The sequence below is a fragment of the Diprion similis genome, chromosome 8, assembly GCF_021155765.1.
Source record: "Diprion similis isolate iyDipSimi1 chromosome 8, iyDipSimi1.1, whole genome shotgun sequence".
In the NCBI taxonomy this organism is placed as follows: Eukaryota; Metazoa; Arthropoda; class Insecta; order Hymenoptera; family Diprionidae; genus Diprion; species Diprion similis.
The window spans coordinates 25,394,906-25,417,734 of record NC_060112.1 but is presented as its reverse complement, the minus strand read 5'-3'; the positions used below and the strand labels follow the sequence as shown (position 1 = coordinate 25,417,734).

Genomic DNA, 22,829 nt, shown 5'->3' with positions numbered 1-22,829 from the left:
GTAGGTTAACGTGAAATCAGATGATTCGTCTAAGGTACCTACACATGTGAATGCTTTTTGAAATTGATAGGATCGGATCGCGGCAGCAATCATTGTATCTACCTACAGCAAATCCATGGACTGGTGACTAATTTCATGATCGGAGTAATTATCGAATGCATGATTATCCCGTTGGGGGTAACGGATTTTGTCGATCGATGAGCTTGCTGCCCAGCTCGGGGCGACGATGCGGACATTAAGCAGCGCGGTAATCCACGGCAATGCGACCATGGCAGTAATTTAATTTCTCGTCGAGGCTGGTCTGGTGTTAAACGAGACTAAACCAGACGGGGTAAGGAGGAAGGGAGGGAGGGAGGGAGGGAGGAGTGCCCGTCTTCCTATCCGATCCCAACCCGGCAGTCGCTCCCCTCGCCGTTTCGAGGGAGATGGGATTGGCCCTTGATTGCCAGGGGTTGCTACCCGGGGACGGGAGGGTTGCCAAGCCAGATCGCGACCAATGATAGAACGCAGCTGGGATAAGTTGGGATCCGGTCCCAAAACTGCACCCCTAAAAGCCCCTAAAAAGCTAATGCCTTTGGCCGACGACGGTAGGAGATTTTGGAAGGGGTTTCCCTGCCCACCAAACACTATTCTCGCAGCTTCTCCCTGGGAAAACGATTACAACCGGGCGAGGAAAGCGGTCGGCTGAAATACTCGCCGGTTATTATTTCACCAGATTACTTACGCCTCGTCGGCACGCATTCAAGACCCTTCGGGCGATTTTCCGAAATCTTTAACGCCGTCGCGCAAATAGCCACACTGTGTACTAAAAGCACCATCGGTTGCAGGTATCAATGCATTATTCCAACGCGGGGGACTCGTGTTGTAATTACAATAACAGAAACGAAACGAAACGAAACGGTAATTAAGCTTTCCGAATAGCAGTTGTCCAATATCGAGACTGTCTATCGCTGTAATGGGCCTTGAATGCGTCAGAATGAATGCAAGAGGGTTCATCACTTTTCCAAGTTGTTCACGTCATTGGTTTGAAAAACAATTGCACGGAGAGGGAGGAATACTTTCGTTTTTCGAATCCAACGTCCATGATTTATACACAGCAAGCCGTGAATTGGAAACAAAACTTAGGACTACTATCAGTCAATCGTCCCAAGTCTATTGCACCCGCATTGAAGTTCAGAAGATTCAGGCCTTTTTCACACCTCCGAAGTGAAGCTATGATAAAAGAAGGAAGGAAAGGTGAAGATCCCATCGGTTGGAAGTGGAATGACTGTTCGTAGCGGCGGCGAGTCGTTTTCCCTGGAATTAACGGAAGTAAGAAATATCGCCTTGAGACGATTGGATGGGCAGCAACCTGGGTAGGTACACGAGATATATGCGCCCTGGAGGTTGAGTGAGATGGTTGGTTGCAGCACCGTGCCGTGCATCAACTACGCGTGTTGTAGTTAGGCTCACGTCCAGGCGAAGAGCACCGAAGCTAGTCGGTCTGTGTGCGAAGGATAAGCCTCGACACAAGAGGCGAGCGGCGAGCTATTAACTTGTAAATTGCTTTTCAACTCCACCAGCGAACTCGAATGGAACGCATAAATATGAGAAATAATTTGCCCCCAGGGTAAGGATTCTGGTAGCTGACAAGCTAATCACTTTGTATCATTAAACATTCTATGCAGTAGCTATACGACGAAGCTACGCATCTTCGAGAACTCGACGATTCTCGGCCAGCGCCATCTGCATTTGAGTATTTTTTTTTCAAATGGACCTCGTGATTAACGAGTGACGTAAAACAAACCGGAAGTAAGAGATTTTAGCGAGTAGCTACTCGGCTATGCCGAAACTGAATGATATTTCAACTTCAGAGTTCACTGAATCACTGCTCGGTAGGTATTCGTAAAAATGCGTGAGATCCGCACGAGCTTTTTGCCTGATGTAAGCTCCGAGGTGGGCGCATAAATTTGTAACACGCATAAATTTACCTACCAAGAAGCGATCTTTGAAGTCGTCGCTAGTACATACGCCGGCCTAAGGATCATAAGATAGCATAAGGATAGGTCGATCTGTTATGTTATACGGTGATCCGCATATAAGTGTCGGGGGATGTAAATCCGGTGCTCGTGAGTTGAATTTTGAAGAAATCGAAAAGACGTAGGTAGACACGACACGGCCGTGAATGATTATACGATCTGTATTTGCATCTGGTACATAATTCAGCCGGCGTTGTTTACTCCTTCACAACCACGATCAGTCGTTGAGTTTAGGCTTACTGGTCTGTATATTACACGAATTACGTCGTCCAAGCTCGTCGCGTTGTTTTATCCTATCAGTTGCAGTATTACAAGAAAAAATCAGTCTAAGAACGGAGTTTTTACTTCGATCAAATTTCAATCAGTCTCCATAATCAACCAAGCTATCAGCCAACTCGAGGACGGTAAGGAGTGAAGACAGGAAGTCGATTGAATCACTAGTTTCCTTCGTTCAGCTTGATGTCCAGAGACTATCATCACCGACGGCCACGTACACGGCCTTGAGTCTTGACATCGAACCTCGGGATGAACAGGTTTGATTAGATTCCGCGAGATCGTTTCGACGTCGATGCCGATGTCTTCGGAGGAGTTAAACCTCGACGAGGTGAAACAGTCCCGAATACTCTGCTCGGCTTAAGCCTCAGGCGAGAGACGAGATTTATTCCGGATCGGGAGCGGCCGTCATCTTACTCCAGCACAAAGCCTTTAACACCTCCGAAGTAGAAGAGTGGAAGTGGAAGTGGAAGTGGAAGTGGAAGTGGAAGGCGCGTCGCGTCGCAAACAATGCAGCCTGAACCAGGCAGTAACTATCAATTTTCCGTATATATACCGGTAGATGCAAGGTAGATAACCTTGAGAACCCTCCCGGCTACCTGAGCCAAGATAAACATCTTCGGAGTTGTCGCGAAATATACTCGCGCCGTCCAGCATCTGCCGTTTAAAAATGACAAGACGCCGTGTCATCTACGGGGCGCGGTCTCCGAGCCGATCTTTGACTCTCTCCTCCTCCTCCTCCTCCTCCTCCTTGTCCTCTTCACCTTCTTCACTTCTTCTTCACCTTCTCTCTCTCTCTCTCTCTCTCTCTCTCTCTCTCTCTTGTTCTCTTCTCTGTGCCTACCTGACGTCTCGGTGGTTCTTTACATGCTCGATACGCGTCTGTCTTCTTGCACACGAGAGTCTCTCTCTTTCTCTCTCTCTTTCTTTCTCCATGCACCCCGTCGTACGTACGTACGTACGTGCTTTTGGATTTAAATATTTCAAGCACGCTCTGTCGATCCGTGTTACAAATGTTAAAACCACTATTTATGCCCTCTCTTCTCACCTCAAAACATTTTCACTTACACGGACATGTATGCCTATAGACGTATTTCTTCCGTTTCATATGCAACACCCGCGTCCGTGTACCTACTCGCGCGTTCACACCTGTGATTCCTTGGCAAATAAAGCTCGTTAATTCAAGGTGATTTCAATTTTCCCCGAACCTCAACGAGTCATGTATCTATAAGCGTTTGAAATTGATTGAACTCTACAAGTTTATCGGATCATTTTTTAAGGTTAGAAAACAGAAAATGGACACTGACTAAATCGTTTCCTTATTCACAATCGTTTTAAATTTTTAATCATGGACCGTAACAATTTCGAGCTTTTTCCACCAACAACAAGTTCAGAAATGCATGCAAGAAGAAAGAGTACAAGCGCCATTTTGAGAGGCTGGTAGAAGGTATGACGAGAGCTGATCGTGGTTCCCAAAAACTCTGCGCAATGCAGTATAAATGCGCGATGGAATAAAGGAGAGAACATAACGTTGGTTCATGTATAATATAAGAGAGAAATCGTCGGTAGTTCTCAGAGGGGTGTAAAAAAAAAGTGAAAATTTCCCAGCTGTTCATTCGGTATCTCGACTGGAATCAAAAATGGCGGCAATGGCCGGTACGGCGCGGGGTTTCAACCCTTGCTATCTACCCCATCATCATCACGCTGCATACGGACATACGAATGGAGGATACCCACATGCGAAGGTGGAGGAGGGTACAATATAGAGCTATACATATAGGGAGCATCGAGGCACGTATGGAGTGCAGCACAGGGTATGTATACCTGGTGTCCGCTTTGTTTTCCAGATCGGTATCAGGCTCTATTTTTCGGGGCGACACATCTGTGACCCGTCGTCCGGGCTCCCATGGTTGGTAGTATAAAAATGATACATATTGTGCGAAAGGCATACGAAGGTGAGGTCGTTCCCTCCCTCTTCTTTCTCCCCTTCGCCGTTTCTCCCATAAGTCTCCTTTTCTACCTTCGACAGGCAGCTATTGTTTGTCATCTCTGTTCCCAGTCGCGGTATTATTATATCGATAGACGCACTGCAGCAGACTCGCAGTAACTCGTGGCGACGCGACGCAGTTTTCGGACTGCACATGCATGCATCGAAACATCATCTATATATATATATATATATATATGGTTACCTACGTATAGCTTGTTTAATCGCATACACGCAACGCGTCTCATTTCAAGGGCCATTCAAACACTTTTACATACAACGATTTTAAGCTCATTTCACTATCGATTTATATACCGAGACCCTTTCTCCAGTACTATATAGAGTAGGTACCTACAACAGTTCACCGACCACTCGGCGCGTGCACGATTCCTCGATTCAACGAGGGTTTCACATCATCGACGATTTCCTAGTTCAAGGAATATTATGATCAATGCACGAGGGGTGTTGACGACGTTGGAGCATCGATCGAAAACGATCTAACTATTTTACTGTAAAAGAAAACAAAAAAAAAAAAAACACATTCTTTCACCTCGACAGGAATACCCGTTACATCAAGCGCATGGAAGGCTGTCCAAGTGGATGAACAGGGTGCCTTCGTACGAGTAAAAAAGCGAGTCTATAGTAAACGAGCATTTTCCCCTGATTACATACGGTCTACTCTGGATCTAGATCTAGATCGATTTACGTGTCCCAATACGGAAGAACATTTGAACGAGGATGCGCATCAATCATTTTCTCTTGCATTAACGCAAGCATCCGGATTACAGTTATTACAATGTTTGAAGTGGTTGTACAGGAGGGCTTCGAGGAGGGGGGGTGAAATCACTGCGCGAGGTGGTAAATTTTTGATAAACCAATCGAGAAGGAAGAGAAGACGATATACGAACTGGTGTTACGAGAGAGAGAGAAAAAGAGAGAGAATCAACGGAAGAGAGAAAATCGACTCGGACAATGGCATCCCCAGAATGAGGGTGGTCGAAATTATAGGCTGCGTTGGCGCGAGTCGCAGGCACCCGCTATTTTAAATCGATATACATATTTCATCGGTCCTCTGTAGTGCGCGTGTAAAATGGATGGGGCCGATGGTCAATCTTCGCGTATTAGTCGAAGCCCATGTGAGCGGATGAGTGACGTGTGGGCGGGCCAGTTCGTCACCACGCACGTCGAAATATTTGTGCTACATATTGCTACACATTCGTTCCCCGTGCAAAGTGTGTGTTTGTGTGTGTAAGTCGATCGAGTTTCAACCCTTGAGAACTGACGACTCGATAAAGTACTTAACGTAACGAGAAATGAGGAAAAAATCATTAGATATTGCGCAATTTTATTAGAATGTTTTTTCAAAATATATTGCTGAGTGGTGCAAAGTAACGACTTTCACTAAACATGCGTCGTTACAGTAACGTTTCCATTTCTATGGTTTATCATAGCTTCGTAGAATAAATGTAAAAATAAGGTAAGATAGCGAGGATCGGTATATCGGAAGACGTGATAATGTCGTTGAAGATCGGTCAAAGCATCTCTAATCCATTCAGAGGTTCGAAGGTGCAACGAACTCGTCGCTTTACGCGACTATATCTATTATAGGCATATATACCGGACGGAATTTTTGGACGTTGATGAATTGCCAATGTTTTTTATGAGACACTCGTGACCCGAGTGGTTCTGAATAACTTTAGATTCCAGTTTACAGTGGTATACACAAGAGAGCGAGAATTGAGAGTAGAGAAGAGAAAGAAGAAGAATAAAACGACACGGGTACACATCGTCGATCGATACAAACTTGACTGATGGTTGCATAAACCGGTCGAATCGGTTCTTTACCCCGGTAGCACAAAATGCATGTGATACACACATATGTGTATGCAAACTCGTCTCTTCTTCAGTGGCGTTTATTACTTGCTTTTCATACTATATTGTATACCAGAAGTAGAAAAGTTCTCATGAAATTATAATGAAGAAAGAACTCAGTGCGGAAGAGGATATCCACTTCATGGATCATCGTTAATGCAAACGCGATGCAAAAGCGAGAATTGAATTCGGTAACCACCTTTCAACACCAACCAAAACTGATATCGACTTTCCCGATTGCGTTTTGAAGGGGTGGTGGTGGAATAAGGAAGAGGGTCGAACATCGCGTGGTGCAATTCTACCCGTTTGGCGAATCGAGTTCCCTCTGAACAGTTGGCGAACTCCATTCGACTCCCCGCAAGTAGGTATATACCTAAGTACATATGCTGAACTAACGTTATCCTGCATGGTTTAATAATATCTTGGCTTCCAGGACGTTTCCCTACGAAAAGTGAGTGTTTCAATTCACTCAAGTGTTCCAAAGCTCTGAGGTCCTGCAGACGCGTATCGATCGATCCTTGAAGCTTTGACTGAACCTTTTACTAACTTTTTCTCAAGATTCCTACAGAATATCTTACCGACTAAGGATCTATAGGCTTAGGTACTTACCAGGCGGCGTTTCGGCTTAATCAGTGGCCGGTTTTGTCCGTTCATCTTGTAGTAGAGGCCGCAGGCATTGCACAGGTAGTGTCCCGTACCGTCTCGTCGCCAAAGAGGAGTTGAGGTCGCCCCACAGTTGACGCATTCGCGACCCTCTGGACGAAACGATGCCGAGGAAAAGAAAAGATCTGGTTAATCGTCACGGGGCTCTTTCTTTTCTTTTTTCTACTTTTTTTTTTTTTTTTTTTTGTCACCTGTCAGCAATCGCTGCCCGCAAACTTTCAAGAGATACGATTCAAGTTTCCGGAGTAAAAACATATCTCGATACGAAAGTTCTGAGAGCAACGAATATATCTAACCGTTTTTCTACAAAACAGTTTTAAGTATAATTTTGCAAAGTTTTCAACTGAGTTATACTGTTTTGTATCAAATTGGTTTTCTGACTTTTATGGTATATTTTTTGCGTATATATGTATATATATAATATTTGCGATAAAACGACAAAGTGTTCTCTACAGTATAATAATAAGCCTTAATGATTTTATATTTTATTTTGTGTTTCTTCTCCCTCTCCCTTCTTTCTCCCTTATTTTTTTCACCACTCTTGATTATATATAGTTAAAAAGCAGTCCCAGTAGCATGCAGACAGACAGACATACCAAAAGCGATCACCAGAGCAAAGCGGCATCTTAGGCGTAGACAAATGGCGGGACAGGTGAGGTGCGTAGGTGGATCATTTGATGATTAGCTCAGGTATACCGCGATTCAAATTTCGGAGTATACGGATGTGATGTTAGTTACAGGCACTATATATCCGCACAGGTTATACGACAAAAGACCGTCGTCATATATTGCGTGAGAGTAACCTCGTTGAAACCATAGGGTGAAGTGTATATATATATATAGATAGATATATAAATTGTTAAGGTTAGCTGGAACGGAAAGGAACTCGGGAGCGTTTTAAATATGTCAAAATTTTCATCTTTTCACCCGAATATACATATATTCAAACCCGTGCGAATTTTTTTTTCTCTACAAGCGTTCGAAGTGTGTTGTAAAAAAAAAAATAAATAAATAAATAAATAAACGTTTCGTTTTCTTCACGCTTTTATTGGCACATTATCAAATTTATATGTATATTTTACGGTCTGAAAGGTCCTCCTATAGATATCTTGATTATTAATACACTTCGCGTTGTATGGTGTTAGTATTTTTTTTTTTTTTTTTTTTTGTTTTTTAATTTGTTTTTCTTTTTTCAAACCCGCGGTGTAATATCGTTCTATAATAATTTTTACCGAGGTTATGTATATTTCGGAGGCGAGGCTGTTGTAGAACGGAGGGGTATCTAAAGCATATATAATATATATATATATACTATCGATCGTTGATTCGAATAATTGAGTATACCTTCTTCGTTTATAAGATGGGCGGACAGTTGGAGGAACCCCTACAAGAGCCGCATTGATATATGTATATGTATATCGTACAACAGGCTAGGCTCCAGGGCGTTAAAATAGTAACGCGTGAAAAATAACAGTTAGCTTACCAGTCATTAACAATTCGAAAGCGTCAAAAGTAATTCCCACAGAGAAAGAGAAAAGAATAAAAAAAAAAATAATAACAAGAATAACAAGACGAACGAGAAGAATAAGAATAAGAATAAGAATAAGAATAAGAAGTAACAGGTATAACGTATACCCTGAATGACGTTATGGAATTCTCAAACCGCCCTCAGCAGCTCGCCGCTTCTTCTGCGTGTAATTTACACACTTCTGCACGGGTTCCTCGTGCCTCCACCCCCCTCATCATGGCGATAATAATCTCACTTCTCTCCTCCTCGAGAGGAGAAGGTATAATAAAATTGCAAAATATTTGCCACGAAATTATCGTAACTCCACTATTCATATGAATTCTTTGTTATCTTGTGTACCCATGGTGTTCCATGTTTAAACAAAATTTTAATTTTGCACTATACGCGGTATTGGAACGATTTTTCCGAATAAAATATATCCTTATAAACGCTGAACATACATCAAATTTGATTTGTTTAAAAACCTGCGTTGGTACTTTAATTTTTAATTCTTTCTCCGAGTGAGAAGCAAAATTTCAAACGTTATGACGTATATATGTATTCCCAGCGAAACAACCGTCGGCATTGTTAAATTTCTTTATTCAACGTTTTATTTTTTTTTAAATTTATCTCTTGTTTTCCTTCTTTTTTAGAATTAGAATCTACTATCTCCTAGCCTCTTAGATACACGCAGCACGGTTTTCAAGCACTTACAATATATATACTAGTAACTTGTGTTGTAAGTTACTTAATTAGCGGTCTTCTTCTACATGGCGTGAAGTCAATCCCATTGTTCCTAGAAATATACGATTTTTACCGCGTCAGGTATAATGCTAGCTTAGGTACAATATATTATACCTATTTATATAAGGTATATACCTGTGTATATATATATATATTTATAATACATACACCTAGGAGAACAATTACCGCAATCGTGCGGTATCCGGCATTTTAAACGCGTTATTTTTTTCTGTTTTTTTTTCTCGTTCATCTTATAATCTTCTTATTATTCTTCTTTTCCTTGGTATATAGTTTATACATATATCTCATATCACTTATTGTAAACTGCGAGTTTTACATTTTTCAATTACTATTTTTCTTTCTTTTTCTCTTTCCCCCTCCCCTCGATATAATTGATCATCTCTATTAATACTCCCGGAAATTCCGAGTAGGTAATTCAAAGTAAGTTAATACGAAGCAAACAACAAGAGAAAAAAAACAACACGACGATACTAATTACCTCGAATCTGATTTTTTTTTTTTTTTTTTTTTTTTTTTTTTGGTCAACGCTTTGTAAATTATTTGTATAGGAATTTATTTATATAGTTATTATATCGCGTGAGATACTGTGTTAATGATGTATAAACGCGATCGCGAAAATTCGACTTCTAACGTTAACGTAGGTATATAAAACTTTGTGTTAACGCAACAAAAGAAGTAAGTAAGTAATTAAATAAATAAATCAATAAAACACATATAAATACGTATATAAATATATGGTTTGAAATTTGCCTTGTGAAAAAACTGTAGCAACACCACATCAAAAAAGTGCTTCATCGTGTCGTGCGCGTTCGTGGGTGCCACTCAAAAAACCAGTGAGCCAAAATACAAAATCGTGTGCCCTCCATATATATCATATTCATTAATATATATGTATAATAACAAAGGTAATAAGAAATATAACGTGAAAGAATAATCGGAAAAATAAATGATGTTTCGTTTGATACGAGAAACAAAAAAAAAAACAACAAAAAGAAAAATTTAACAATAATGATCATAACAATAATACCAATAATAATATCGATGGTACGCTCGTGTGTGAGAGAAAATAAAATAATAATTTTTTAACATTTTTCAAATATAGGTATGTAACATGACGTGTGAATGGTACTAAAAAATGGAAAACATAAGGGATAAATTGTGAAATAACAAGAGAAAAAAAAAAAAAAAAACATTGCATTGACAGCAAGCGTTGAAAAATGACCGCCACCGAAAGCTTTTTAAAATGAAAAACCAAAAGTGAAATTTCAAGAATCGATACGACATTATTAAAAATAAACAATCTATACCCAAAGAGCATTATAATGACAAATTGAAACATATAGTGTAGGATGAGTAGAAAACCAAAAAACCATATAATAACCAATCAGAAAAAAACCCAATAAAAAAAAAGAAGTAGGTAAGAATCCCGAAAAGGACTAAAGCAAGTAATAAAGAAGAAGAACAAACGAATGAAAGAAAGAAAGAAAAAAAGAAAGAATGAAAGCCCATGACCAAGATGATAACAATTAATAATGACAATAATAATAATAATAATAATAATGATAATAATATGAAATAACGAATAAATTAAAAAATAAAAAATCTCTGATAGAGTCCCGCTTACCGGCGGACGTTCTGGATTTGTTCCTTGGCTTTTGCTGCTGTTGCTGTTGCGACCCGGGCGAGTTAGGCGTGTTCCCGTGCGAACCGAGAAGTTTAGCATCGGGACTAATTCCGGGTACGCCGGTAGTGGGATGGTGACTCCCCGAGAATATAGTCGGCCCGTTGTGAGGATTGTGGGAGTGATGACCGGAGTACTGAAGGTGTTGATACATGTTGTACGCAGCGGAGGGATCGTACTGGGAGGGTGCCGATGGGTGGTGGGAAGTGGAATAGGAATCCCGGGGTGAGGTAGCGCCCTGATTTTGGTAATCCTGCTGCTGCTGCTGCTGCTGCTGCTGCTGGTGGTTGACACCACCGGCCGCACCAGGCTGCTGCTGGTTAGCCTGATTGACAGACCCGGATGCAGATTGGTTATTACCTTCCCGCTGTTTCTGGACCTGCCCGGAGTTCCCGGATCCGTTGTGCTGATGTGGTGGCGACGAGGCACCGTGGTGATGACCCAGCATCACCGAGGGCTTCACGTCGCAGGAACTACCGGAAGTCGAGCCGAGGGCATCCTGGTGGTGGATGAACGCCCCCATCACAGCGGCGTGAGCAACCGCCGCCTGGTACTCGCTGCTGCCACCCCCGAGTCCTAGGGAGCTCGAGTTGTTGTTGTTGTTGTTGTTGTTGTTGTTGCTCGTGTTGTTGTTGTTGTTCGAACTGGAGGTCGTGCTCGTCGTTATGCTGTCCGGCGTCGCATCCTTAGGTGGCGTTGGCGGGAACGAGAAGAGGTGGTGACCCGACGCCGCTCCACCGTGACTCGTCAGGCTGCTCGACGTCGGTGGCAGCGACGAACCTAACGGACTCTGGGGCTTGTCTTCACCTGAGCCTGACGTCGCTCCGGTCGAAGCCGTCGTCGATGGGAAACCCCATGGTTTACTGTCCGCGCTCGAACCCGACAACCATGGGTGTAACACCGAGCTGTGGAAGTGCGGTCTGCACACTTGGCTGCCACCTCCGTTCGTCACTCCGCCGCTCGACATTCTGCCTGTAATCAAAGACACGATTATACATCAGCAATATGTTACAAACGGAAGACCCGATCTTCGTCTTCGCAAGAGTCTCTTACCACCCTCTGACCATGATTTCAATCACCATGACTTTGGACGCGTTTTCATTTACACATTCGATGTATTTATTAACGTGAACTTTAACGTGTAGAAGAATCTTTTAGACTGTGTAATGCTGGGACGATATTCGCGTAGTACCTACGTGCTGTTCTAACCTCAATTCGATTTTCATTCCCACATTCCATTGTTTTCAGAAGCGTTCTAAAAATTACAACGTCAATTTGCTTTTTTCTGCAGGCCCCATTTTTTTTTTTTTTTTTTTTTTTGTCATGTTTTGGAACTTTGCAACAATTTTCCACCTTATTAATAAGACGGTATGAATTTAACTGTGTAGATATGTGTATACATATATATACACACATCACACACTTCGTTCACTTTATAGTTGAGCTCGGCACGCACGAGCTATTTCACGCACTTATAATGACAGACTTCGGTCTTACTTGTGCGGCAAACGAGCGTTGCTTTTATCGCTTTAGCTCACCCAAGTCTGAAAAACCCAGCCACAATAGTCAAAATCTATTTCTGCGGGAACCCATTAAGTTATACCCGTCTTGGCCCCGATCGGGAATTAATAGAGATGCGTTACGGTAACAGTGGACGCCATGCTAAATCCTTACCACATCCTCGACATTTCAGGCTTCAGCTAACCACAGTCTGAAAATTCCAGCCATCATATTCAAAATCTATTTTTGTGGGAACCCATTAAATTATACCTGTAATCGTGGACGCCATGCTAAATCCTTACTAAATCCTCGACTTTTCAGGCTTTAAGCACAGTCTGAAGATCCCAGCCACAATACTCGAAGTCCATTTTTGCGGAAACCCATTAAGTCATACCCGTCTTGGCCCCGGTCGGGAATTAATACAGATGCGTTACGGTAACAGTGGACGCCATGCTAAATCCCTACCAAATCCTCGAAATTTCAGGAACCCTACAACGAAGACAATTTTCACACGGGAAATTTGGGGGGGGGGGGGGGGACTTTTTTCAGGTTCAAAGAGCACGAGCGGGTACCCATGTGAAAGCGTGCCGGACGTACGTTGGTTGGTAGATACCTATAACATAAGAGTTGTAAGTAGGTATATAATTCATCGAGTGTATATCTGAGTACATCTTCCGCAATAAACCGACGGACAGTATACGATGGATAGCGATCTTTATTTAAGTTGTCATTTATCGTGCAACGATGCTCGGCGACTCGAGATTCAGATCCTACCCGAGTTTTCTGCCGAGAATTTCATCGATAACGGAGCATACTTATAGGCAGTTAAAAAGTACGTGAGAAGAATTCGAGAGAGTGACTTCCTGGACGATCAGCGATTAGGTTGCGGTTCGGCTGCAGACATTCGTCTTCCCTCTCTTCTTCTTCTTCTTCTTCTTCTTCTTCTTCTTCTTCTTCTTCTTCAAGAATCAAATACGTCGCTAGTCGCGTACGTACCTCCGTCGTGCCTTACAACCATAATATAACGCCACAAATCATCCTACTGTATAACCTACACCATACCTGTCCCCACATCCCGTGCAATACGCGTCACATGTACGTTGCTACCTACGCGCTACGTCCAGCTCTAATGGTCTGTTACCGTAACTACCGTGAGTCAAGAGCCGGGCCCAAGGCTCTCCGAAAAGTTGGCTACAACACCGTCGTATACCTTATAGTGATGACAATAATATATATATATAACCAACTGATCATTATCGGCGTAGGTATACATATTGCTGCAGGTATTATACGGTGAACTAATAACTCGGAATAATAACGATGTTGTCTATTTTTCCCCTCGTCATTCCATACTTTTTCCATATCATTATCATCCTTAGATATATGCCTCTTCAACGTTTCACGTATAGCAATTTCGACGCAATGGAAACAATTTCTCTACGTCATTGATTCTGACTGTTTTTTACTTTTATTAACACCGTGAATTTTTTACCCGTGTAAAACGACATATTAGAGGTTAGAAATTTTGAAACTTTACAAGTTTTAGGTACAAGTGAGGCATTTAACTTTGTCCTTTTGCTCGCCATTTTTTAAATTTTCTTTTGATTTCAAAACCGTGGATAAAATTTTGCTTAAATAGCGGTAGATAAAAACTGGGTGTGAATGAAGTTTGATAATTTCTAGCTGTAGAGAAAGAGATAAAGAATTGGGTAATCATACGCCGACCCAGAAACCGGGATCGGCTGAAGGGGTGGAACAATTTTTCGGTTAATCTTAGTTTGATTGCAAACTCGAGACGGGAGGAGAAGATCGCCGGCAATGGCGTTGTTAAAATCGCATTAAATTTCAATGCGAACATTGGCGATTTAATTCAGTATTCCCCGCCTCTACACGACCCCCTTGGAGTTTCCAAAAGCCCTTAACTTTCACGTCGAGACAAATATTAACTCTGCAGGTTCGCACCTCGCTCGACTAAAATATATTTCCGAACCCTCTGCATACAGGCGAGTTTTAGACGCTGCTTTGCAGATCACGATCTAGGATCAACCTAACCTATGGAATATAATAATCGTTAGGGTGTATTTAATGCAACATATTATTACCGACTAGGTATACCTCTACGACGATTACGACACGAGCTGAGCCGCGCGGTGAAGTTGGCTGAGCATCGAATCGATATATCGACTGCATTTCTTGCCTTCGCCAACATTATAAGTCGTCCATGTATAGTCACGCATAGCATGAGGCCACCTTCACGGCATACGCTGATAACAAGACTGTTTTACCAACGGCGCTGAATTACCGACATTAATTTAGACTCAAACCGCACCCCTCGAATATCCCGCGAACCTGAAACCATGGACTTTACCCTCCTAATACACACACACGTGTCCTAATAGAGGGACAGTTTGCGCATTATATGCATATTCGCGTATTTCACGATGAAATTTCGCATAGATTTGCTAAATAAGGCACCAAACCCGCGATTCATCATACCCGTGTTATCTACGGTCACAACACCGGTTAATGAGCATAATATTTCTTTTAAAAACCTGTCCAGTTTTATATGCCTCTACAGCGTTTTATTCCCCCCTCCCGTCGCCCCATTTCAGACCATTATTCTCAAACCCTTTTCACAATTTTGTCTCGCTCGTAGGGTAAACAGAGTTTAATCTATATGGGTTGTATTGCACACAATTCTAACGTTTCGGGTTACATTTGTTATAAATATTTCGTTCCGCGAAATGATATTCGAAATTACTTGTGTTTCACTAAAATAGTACCGATATATAATGTATAAGTAAAATATTCCCAACGTTTTTGTTAACAGGCATACGTTGTATAAATATGTATAGGCCAACTCTCGGCGTCGTTATCTGGGCTATATTTTTGCCACGTGGCTTATCTTTACCGCCGGATCGTACCTACCTGGAAACGGATGAAAATCACGCGCCAACATGGCGGTGGTGAGGCTTCTTTACGGGATTATCGTCAATTTCGCAACTATTTTGACGAATCAAGTTATAAATTATCGCGGTGCAATATTGATCACCTCACTGTTAAACATTTCTGTACATGGAACTTCCTACTCTGCATTGAAAGCTTTGTCTTTCCTTTTAGTTTAACGAGATCGTATTTCATAAAGCTAACGCGACGATTTGGCAATCCTTTTCACCCCCTCTGTAGGGGGTGGTTTTGCATGGTTTGTGTGAATAGGGATGCGCGTTGGACCGCGTTTCGGCTACTGTGACTGCACCGACGCTGCAACGGGTCTTCGATAATCGGTTACTACTGGCACCTCGACATGCAGGAAGCGTGTATTGAAGAGGAGATCAAAGCACCAGGAGCTACTTTAAATAATTGCTCTGGCACCTCGTCCTGAATAGACCTTGTGGCTCGTTTCATCCTGAATAATGGAGGATATTGGTGTGTAGCAGTTGCCTGAGTAGGTATATATACCTATACACAATGGACTTCTCTCGCGAAGAAATTCGCGTCAAACTAATACCTGTTTCTCTTATCTAGTGCATCCATCATTGCAGCACGTGCGCGATTTTTGTGCTGATAATGTAACACGCACACAAGTGTGAATTCGATTTTAATACCGAATTTTACGGTTGTATGAATTGAATTTAAAGAGAGAAAAATAAATAAATAAATAAATGAGCGACAGTATATGGAAACGTTGTTTTTCCGCGAAGAGAATCAAAGTGTAATTCAAAGTATATATACAGTGAGGAGGAATAGATTAGAATCAACTAGCGTACGACACCCGATAAAGAATCCTGTTGAATTACAATGTCTAACCTGTAATTTATGACGACAATAAAAAAGGCAATTTACGAGTTGCAGCTTTTGTTTCTTTCCTTTCTTTTTCTCTCTTTTCCTTTCGTCATGATTTACCCAGTTTGGCGCCTGTCCGTCGACCAGTTCGAGGTGTGCAGATAGCCCTATATAGACCACGTTTACATGAACCTTACACCTCGTCTCGACTGAGTGAACTGCCTTGAACCCGCGTCTCGTATCCGCGGCAGCTTCTGGGGCGATACAAATAAACCAAAGAAACGTGCAACGAAAGCACCTGAGAATTTTCCCACCTTTTTCAAATACTACAATAATACCTGAATATAATAGAAGACCCTGCATGTTGCCAAACGCGTCAATATCTTGAAACAAATTTTTGGGGAAATCCGACTAAAACCCGATCAGGCCCCAGTCGGGCACTGTTAGTGAAACCTTGTCGTGGAAGCCCCGACAGATCCCGATCAAAAAAAAATCAAAGAATCGAAACTTTCTTCTTCATCTCCAAACTTTTACCATCGACCATGGGATTCGCAGTTGCAAAATCTCGTCGTTTTTCTTTCAGGGATATGATAAGAACTATAGAAAGAAGACTTGGACACAACCCCATGAAACCCATACAAGAATGATCGAATGGTTCGAAGTGAAGCGCTGATCCGAGGAACGGAAGACGTGCGACAGATAGGTAGAGCCTCAGGACGGGTTCAGCAGAGCGAGGCATGCCGGGACAGCAGCAGTCGCAACATTGACTTGGCTCCGCCTTCCGTTGGCCCGTGTTTCCGCGCAAGATGGCGTCTCTTCTGGAGCCCTCCGGGTGTGATACCCGTGTGCGTGAGAGATCCGAGAGACGAGAGACGCGACACGCGGCAGCCAGGTAGGAAGGTAGGAAGGTAGGAAGGTAGGAAGGTAGGAAGGTAGGTAGGTTATATGGTCCGCGTTGCTCCTACCTCCTAACCTCATCTTGCTTACATTACGAATCCCGAGTTGGTGAATCTATCTCGGTAGGTGTTGCCATCAGCTGGCGGATGCCACCCATAGACATCAGCTTGACTTGAACTATTATAATCCAGCAAAGAGTCGCAGTCATAGAAACGGAGACCCAAGTCGAGATGAAAGCCAAGCTCGTGGTATTCGGTATGAGATGATCGGTTAAGAACGGACAGTCCAAAGCTTTTTTGCAACCTTCCATGTTGCAGATGCAGGAGCATTTTGTACAAGGTATCTATCGTGATCCTTGGATCATTGAATCCACGCATTTTCTTCAAGTATACTGCATTTTGCCAGTAGGTACATGAGATACTTGGATTAGAGTTGATTGTTCAAGTGTGCTTTCGAAAATGGGTTGCTATTGAAACACTTTGTACACGTGTATCTAAAAGTGGTGCCTAATATTACGTTAGAAACAGCGGTATATACAGAAGATTATTATCACAGTGAGTTTGATTCGAGGGTGGATAATTCCCAAGTCCAAAACCATCATGGCGATAATTAGATTATAACTTTCAGGTGGCATAACAGTTAATTCTGTCACCATATACCCACTCGTATTATACTTTATATATACCTACTAGGTATACACGTCAAGTTTCTAACAATATATCGTTAAAGGTAGGTACATATAATAGGTTGTGTTTATCATAGAATAATCTATATCGATAAGGCTAGTGACGACGACGACGACGCGGCGGAGAGTCTAACAGAGATTTCTAATCGTCGATCCACCGGTATTTGTCGAAAGTCACCGTGTGGTCAAGTACATACCTAGTATAAGTAGTTACAAATATACTTTTATACATAGGTGATAGGTATAATATTTGAGTATATAGATAGGAAACCTACGACGTATCGATATGCTCGTTATTATAGGTAGAATTAGTGATCCAAACAAATACTCCGACCTGCAGGCAGCCCGTTGCAAACGCCACAATTTAACTTGTAGAATCTATCACATGTCACACGTTCGTTAAGAATTAATGAACTCAATATACGACTGCGATGTGTATAGAAAGGTACGTATAGATATAACGGATGTATTCCCATGACAGAATTAAGCGATAGGTAAGAAGGTATCATACAAAGATTCCAGCTTCCTCTGCACCACAAGAACCTAATACAATGAGCAAAGTCTGCGTCTATAGGATTTAAGATTATCAAAAAACAGTTACAGTGTTGCCGATCCATGAACCGAATAAAGAAAGAAGCAATATGAATGAGTTCTCTCATCTCCACACCAACCTCGTATATACATAACCTACACATCACGTATGAAAATGAACTCAAATCAAGTTGCAACCACGTTTTTTCGATTCCAACAAAAGATTCACGACTCGTGTGATAAGGATTTCGAACGACAAGTTAAAAAATCAACTCACAGCTGCAACTACATGATTTTTGTGTTGCACACGCTATACGAGTCCACATATATACGTATGGAGTACCTATATCGGTGTGTAATATTTATACTGTTCCAACGCAAGTAAGTCAGGGCAAGAAATGATGCGGTGGTGCGATTAGAGGAATGTGGTGCCTCCTCCCCCCCCCCCCCCCCCCCCCCCCATATACGCGTCACGGGCCAACAGAGGGCCGCAGTATGATCCACGCACGTCGGCACGAATCAGGGATATCGCGTTCCTGGGGCCCCAAGATCTGCCCGACCGGATCAAGTTTCGTTCTCTTTATATATACCACAGGTTTTTGGCCGTCCGTTGACTTGTTTTATCTCCTCAAGCCCTTTCTTATTCCCTCGTTTTCTGTGCCCCCCCTTCTACCCACCGCCCATCACTCTCGCTCTCTCTCTCTCTCTCTTTCTCTCGCTGTCTGTCTTATATACTGTCTTTTTATTTACGGAGTTTCTTTTCCTTATGATTTTTATGATTCTTATATTCTTTTGGTTATAATATCTTTCGATCAAACTTTTAGGTCCTTCCTATTATACACTTCGACATTTTTTATAGGTATACGAGTAAGATTCGTGTTATATTGTACAGACACTGAGAGAGAAAAAAGTCATTGAATAAACTATGTGAATCTGTTTGGTCACAGACGGTGAATTATATATTTATTAGTTTCAATTAAATATCTATCGGTCTAACGAAATGTTCAGGTGATTCAACTCAATTCTGTTATAAGATCAAGAAAAGGATTTTCTTGAATTAAGTAAGCATATCGTGTTGATCGTCGCATTTATATAGTTGAATCAAACGAATAGGTATCACTTGACTCGAATAATAGTTTCCCTCCGTGTCCATGATCTATTTCTATTAGTCATATATTTTTTTTCTCTCTCTAAATATGTACACACACACTAATGTTCGTTAGATTCTAATAATTCGTCTATCCTGGCTCTGGTTCGTATGTATACGTAAGAAAACAGATATTTGATGATCTTAAGATGGATCAAGCCTGATAACTTTCCGCTGAGATGCGATTCGAGCTGAGAAAAAACGTTTAACAAATATAGTAATTCCTTCATTTTTTTATTTTTTTTTATTTTTTTTTTCTCTTCTATTTTGTTATTCAAACAACTCTAGAAACGCTCAAACGATATAATCAAAAATTAATTCGTTTTCTAAAAGTTTGTACAAAAAAGCTGCAGCGTCGATTCTCTCGATACCTACATGATCATCGTTTTTATTTTTAACTTTTTTTTCACCCCATGTCGTCGATCGAACAACTCGAAAGCCAGAGTAAAAGAAAAAAAAAAAAAAAAAAAAAAAAAAAAACATGACAAGAGACAAAAGTAAAAAAAAAAAAAAACATTTGAGACCAAAATAATCATCCAGATCCATTCATCGATCTTTCTCCAGAGAATATCTTCTGTGAAAAAAATTGATCATATGATCGATCACACAAGCAGTATATCTAAGCCATGATTTTTTCACTTTTCAGTATGATCAGGTAAAAACATCCCTTAGACAGGTACGTATATATATATATAGAAAGATATATATATATATATATCATTTTCTCGCCACTTTGAGAATAAAGCGAGAAACGGGATGTTTAGAATCGTGCAAAAAATGGCGAATTCGAGTCACGAGGTAGGCGTTATATATATATATATATGTATGTATGTATGTATACTTACTGTGGGCGTAGTGGGCGGCGGCGGCGTGCGCGGCGGCTGAGTGGTGAGGCGTGGGTGCAGCATGAGGGTAGTATCCCCTGTAGTCGGGCGTCGCGACGCCAGCCCCACCCGCAGCCAACGACCCGGAGCCGGTCGGAGGTTCGAGGGATCCCCTGGGCGGCTCGTACCACCGGGTAGAGCTCGACTCGCTGCTCATGTCCATTATGTCCAGAATTTTCGTAGCTTTTCTCCCTCGACTTTCGGGGTGAACGAATAAAAGAATTTAAACAATTTGCGCTGCTGATCTCGACGACGGTGCTCCCAAGTTTTTTACCGATATAGCTTATACTATTTTACGATTATCGACTCGCGATTGCACCGATAAAATCAGAGTGGAATATATAGAAAAGTGTGACAGGGGATGAGAGAAAGATAGATTGTTTCTTCTCTTTTTTTTTTTTATTATTATTAGTTTAGTATTAGTATTATTATTATTATTATTATTCTTTGGCTGGAGTATAAAGACGCGGCGAAGAGAATTTTTTTTTTTTTTTTTTTTTTTTTTTTTTTTTCTTGTTTTATACCGAGACAGAGAAGGATATATAGAGTATATAATATACTTATGGAGTATACAAGTATGATTTAAAGAAAGAACCGAAGAGAAACGAAAAATTATAAACGATTATATATAATAACGCGAATCTATAATCCGATCCGAATTTCCTCTCCCGAGTTTTGTCCTTTTTTTTTTTTTTTTTCCTCTTATCTGAAACAAAAATTATCACACAGTGTTATTGAGTATGTATTTTTCGTAGAATTTTGTTGTTCGTGTAGGATAGTTACGGTATACATGTAGGTATATACATATATACATATGTAATGTAGGACACTCTGATTTTCTAATTATATACATTATAAATAGTAAGAATAAAAAAAAAGCATACACAACAATCTGCATAAAAGATCAAAATATTCATTCAATATTTCAATTGCGGTTTATCTTATGCGTTATACGCTCTGATTTTATACAAATATCAATAAATGTAGCGAGAAAAGAATAAAAAGAAAAGAAAAAAAAAAAATAAGGCAACCAATTTATCGAAAATTGTAGGTACGCGAGTTGTGATGGATTCGATGAGAAAGAAAGAAGAAAAAAAAAAAAGAAAGAAATGGAAAAGGTGTTGCGAAGAGAAAAAAAATGATAGAACAAAAAAAAGTGCGGGAGATAAAATTCATCGCTTCGTGTACGTATAAATATATATATATATATATAATAATAATAATAACATTATATGAAGAATGATTATTATTATCACCTATACCTATAACTCCCGTAGGGATTATATTATTAATACGTATCTCTCGCTACTTATAATATTGACCAATGCTATAGATTATAAACGAAGTAGGTATATACCTATCGAATAACTGTATTATGGATGTGGTTCCATTAATCGGAAATGGAGGAGGAGGAGGAGGTGACTTCGTGATCGAGAATCGGTGGACGATTCACGATATATAAACTCACACAATCGTATCAACGGGAAAGCTGGAGGCTCTAATTGATTGTGTAGCTACTGAGTAGATAGAAATGAATGAAAAAAAAAAAAAAAAAAAAAAAGAGAGCGAGAGAGAGAGAGAGAGAGAGAGAGAGAGAGAGAGAGAGAGAGAGAAGGTATGTGCGTATGGACACGTATGATATAACCCACATGCCATGGCACTCGTGAAGTACCAAAGCCAACCTCTGGCCAGGCTGCACCGAGATTTACCGATCGCGTATCAGTTCCTCTAAGAAAATAAGCTTCTATAGTGATTGATGATTGTCCATATCGCTCTACTCGCCTGAGATCTTAACCATCATCATCATCATCATCATCATCATCATCATCATCGTCATCATCACCTGCACTGTATATATATATACGTAATTTAGAGGTATAGAAAACACGCATGCATATTATAATCGATGTATCGATCTATAAACATATATATATATATATATATATATATATATATATATATATATTTTCTTATTGTTTATTTATTAATTGAAAATGTTTTTCATTTTTTCTTTCTTCGCTTGTTACTTTTTGGTTTGTTTTTTTTTTCTCTTTCTTTCTTTTTCATCTTCAATCGGCTAAGCTTAGTTTTGTTTAAATTTTTTCAAAATTAAATTATCGTACGTATATAGTTTACCAACGAATGTTAGTTAGAAACATTTTGTTTTCAAGCTAATTTATTATCCTCACAAATTAACTAAACGTATATTATTACAGAAAGACAGAATTTTTCTTCTTCTTATTTCCTCACTGCAAGTAGGTATAAGATGAAATAACTCAATTGATAATAATTAATTATACATCGAATTGCGTAAAAAATTTTCATTATAAATCAAAGTATGTATAAAGAAAACGAGTGGAGATCAGGTATACTTATGTAGAATAACAAGGCTATATGCTTGAAATTATATATATATATATATATATATAATATATTTATCAACGATATAATTTCGTATTTCTATACGCATAAATATACCTAATACAGCTCGCAAGGTTATCGCGGTATGTAACGCGGTGATAAGAAGAATTGCAACTTAAAACAAAGCTTCGATTCTATCGATATTGAATATTATATAGATACATGCATGGATATAATACACATACGTGTAATAATATAAGATAGATAAAAAATAA

At 40.5% G+C, this 22,829-nt stretch overlaps 1 protein-coding gene across 2 annotated transcripts in view; it reads right to left on the bottom strand.

The window, feature by feature from the left end:
* The window catches only part of LOC124409035 (GATA-binding factor C-like), a 50,198-nt gene extending 29,739 nt beyond the window's left edge, over positions 1-20,459 (bottom strand). The window contains exons 1-3 of one of the 2 annotated variants that reach the window (XM_046886426.1): positions 20,155-20,459; positions 10,710-11,738; positions 6,760-6,905 (exon numbers count right to left, since the gene is read on the bottom strand). In XM_046886426.1, the coding sequence (XP_046742382.1) occupies positions 6,760-6,905; positions 10,710-11,738; positions 20,155-20,356 (1,377 nt within the window). In that variant the 5' untranslated portion in view covers positions 20,357-20,459. The remainder of the gene's footprint in view (positions 1-6,759; positions 6,906-10,709; positions 11,739-20,154) is intronic. The other variant, XM_046886427.1, reaches the window with a different exon arrangement.
* Positions 20,460-22,829: the final 2,370 nt, after the last annotated feature.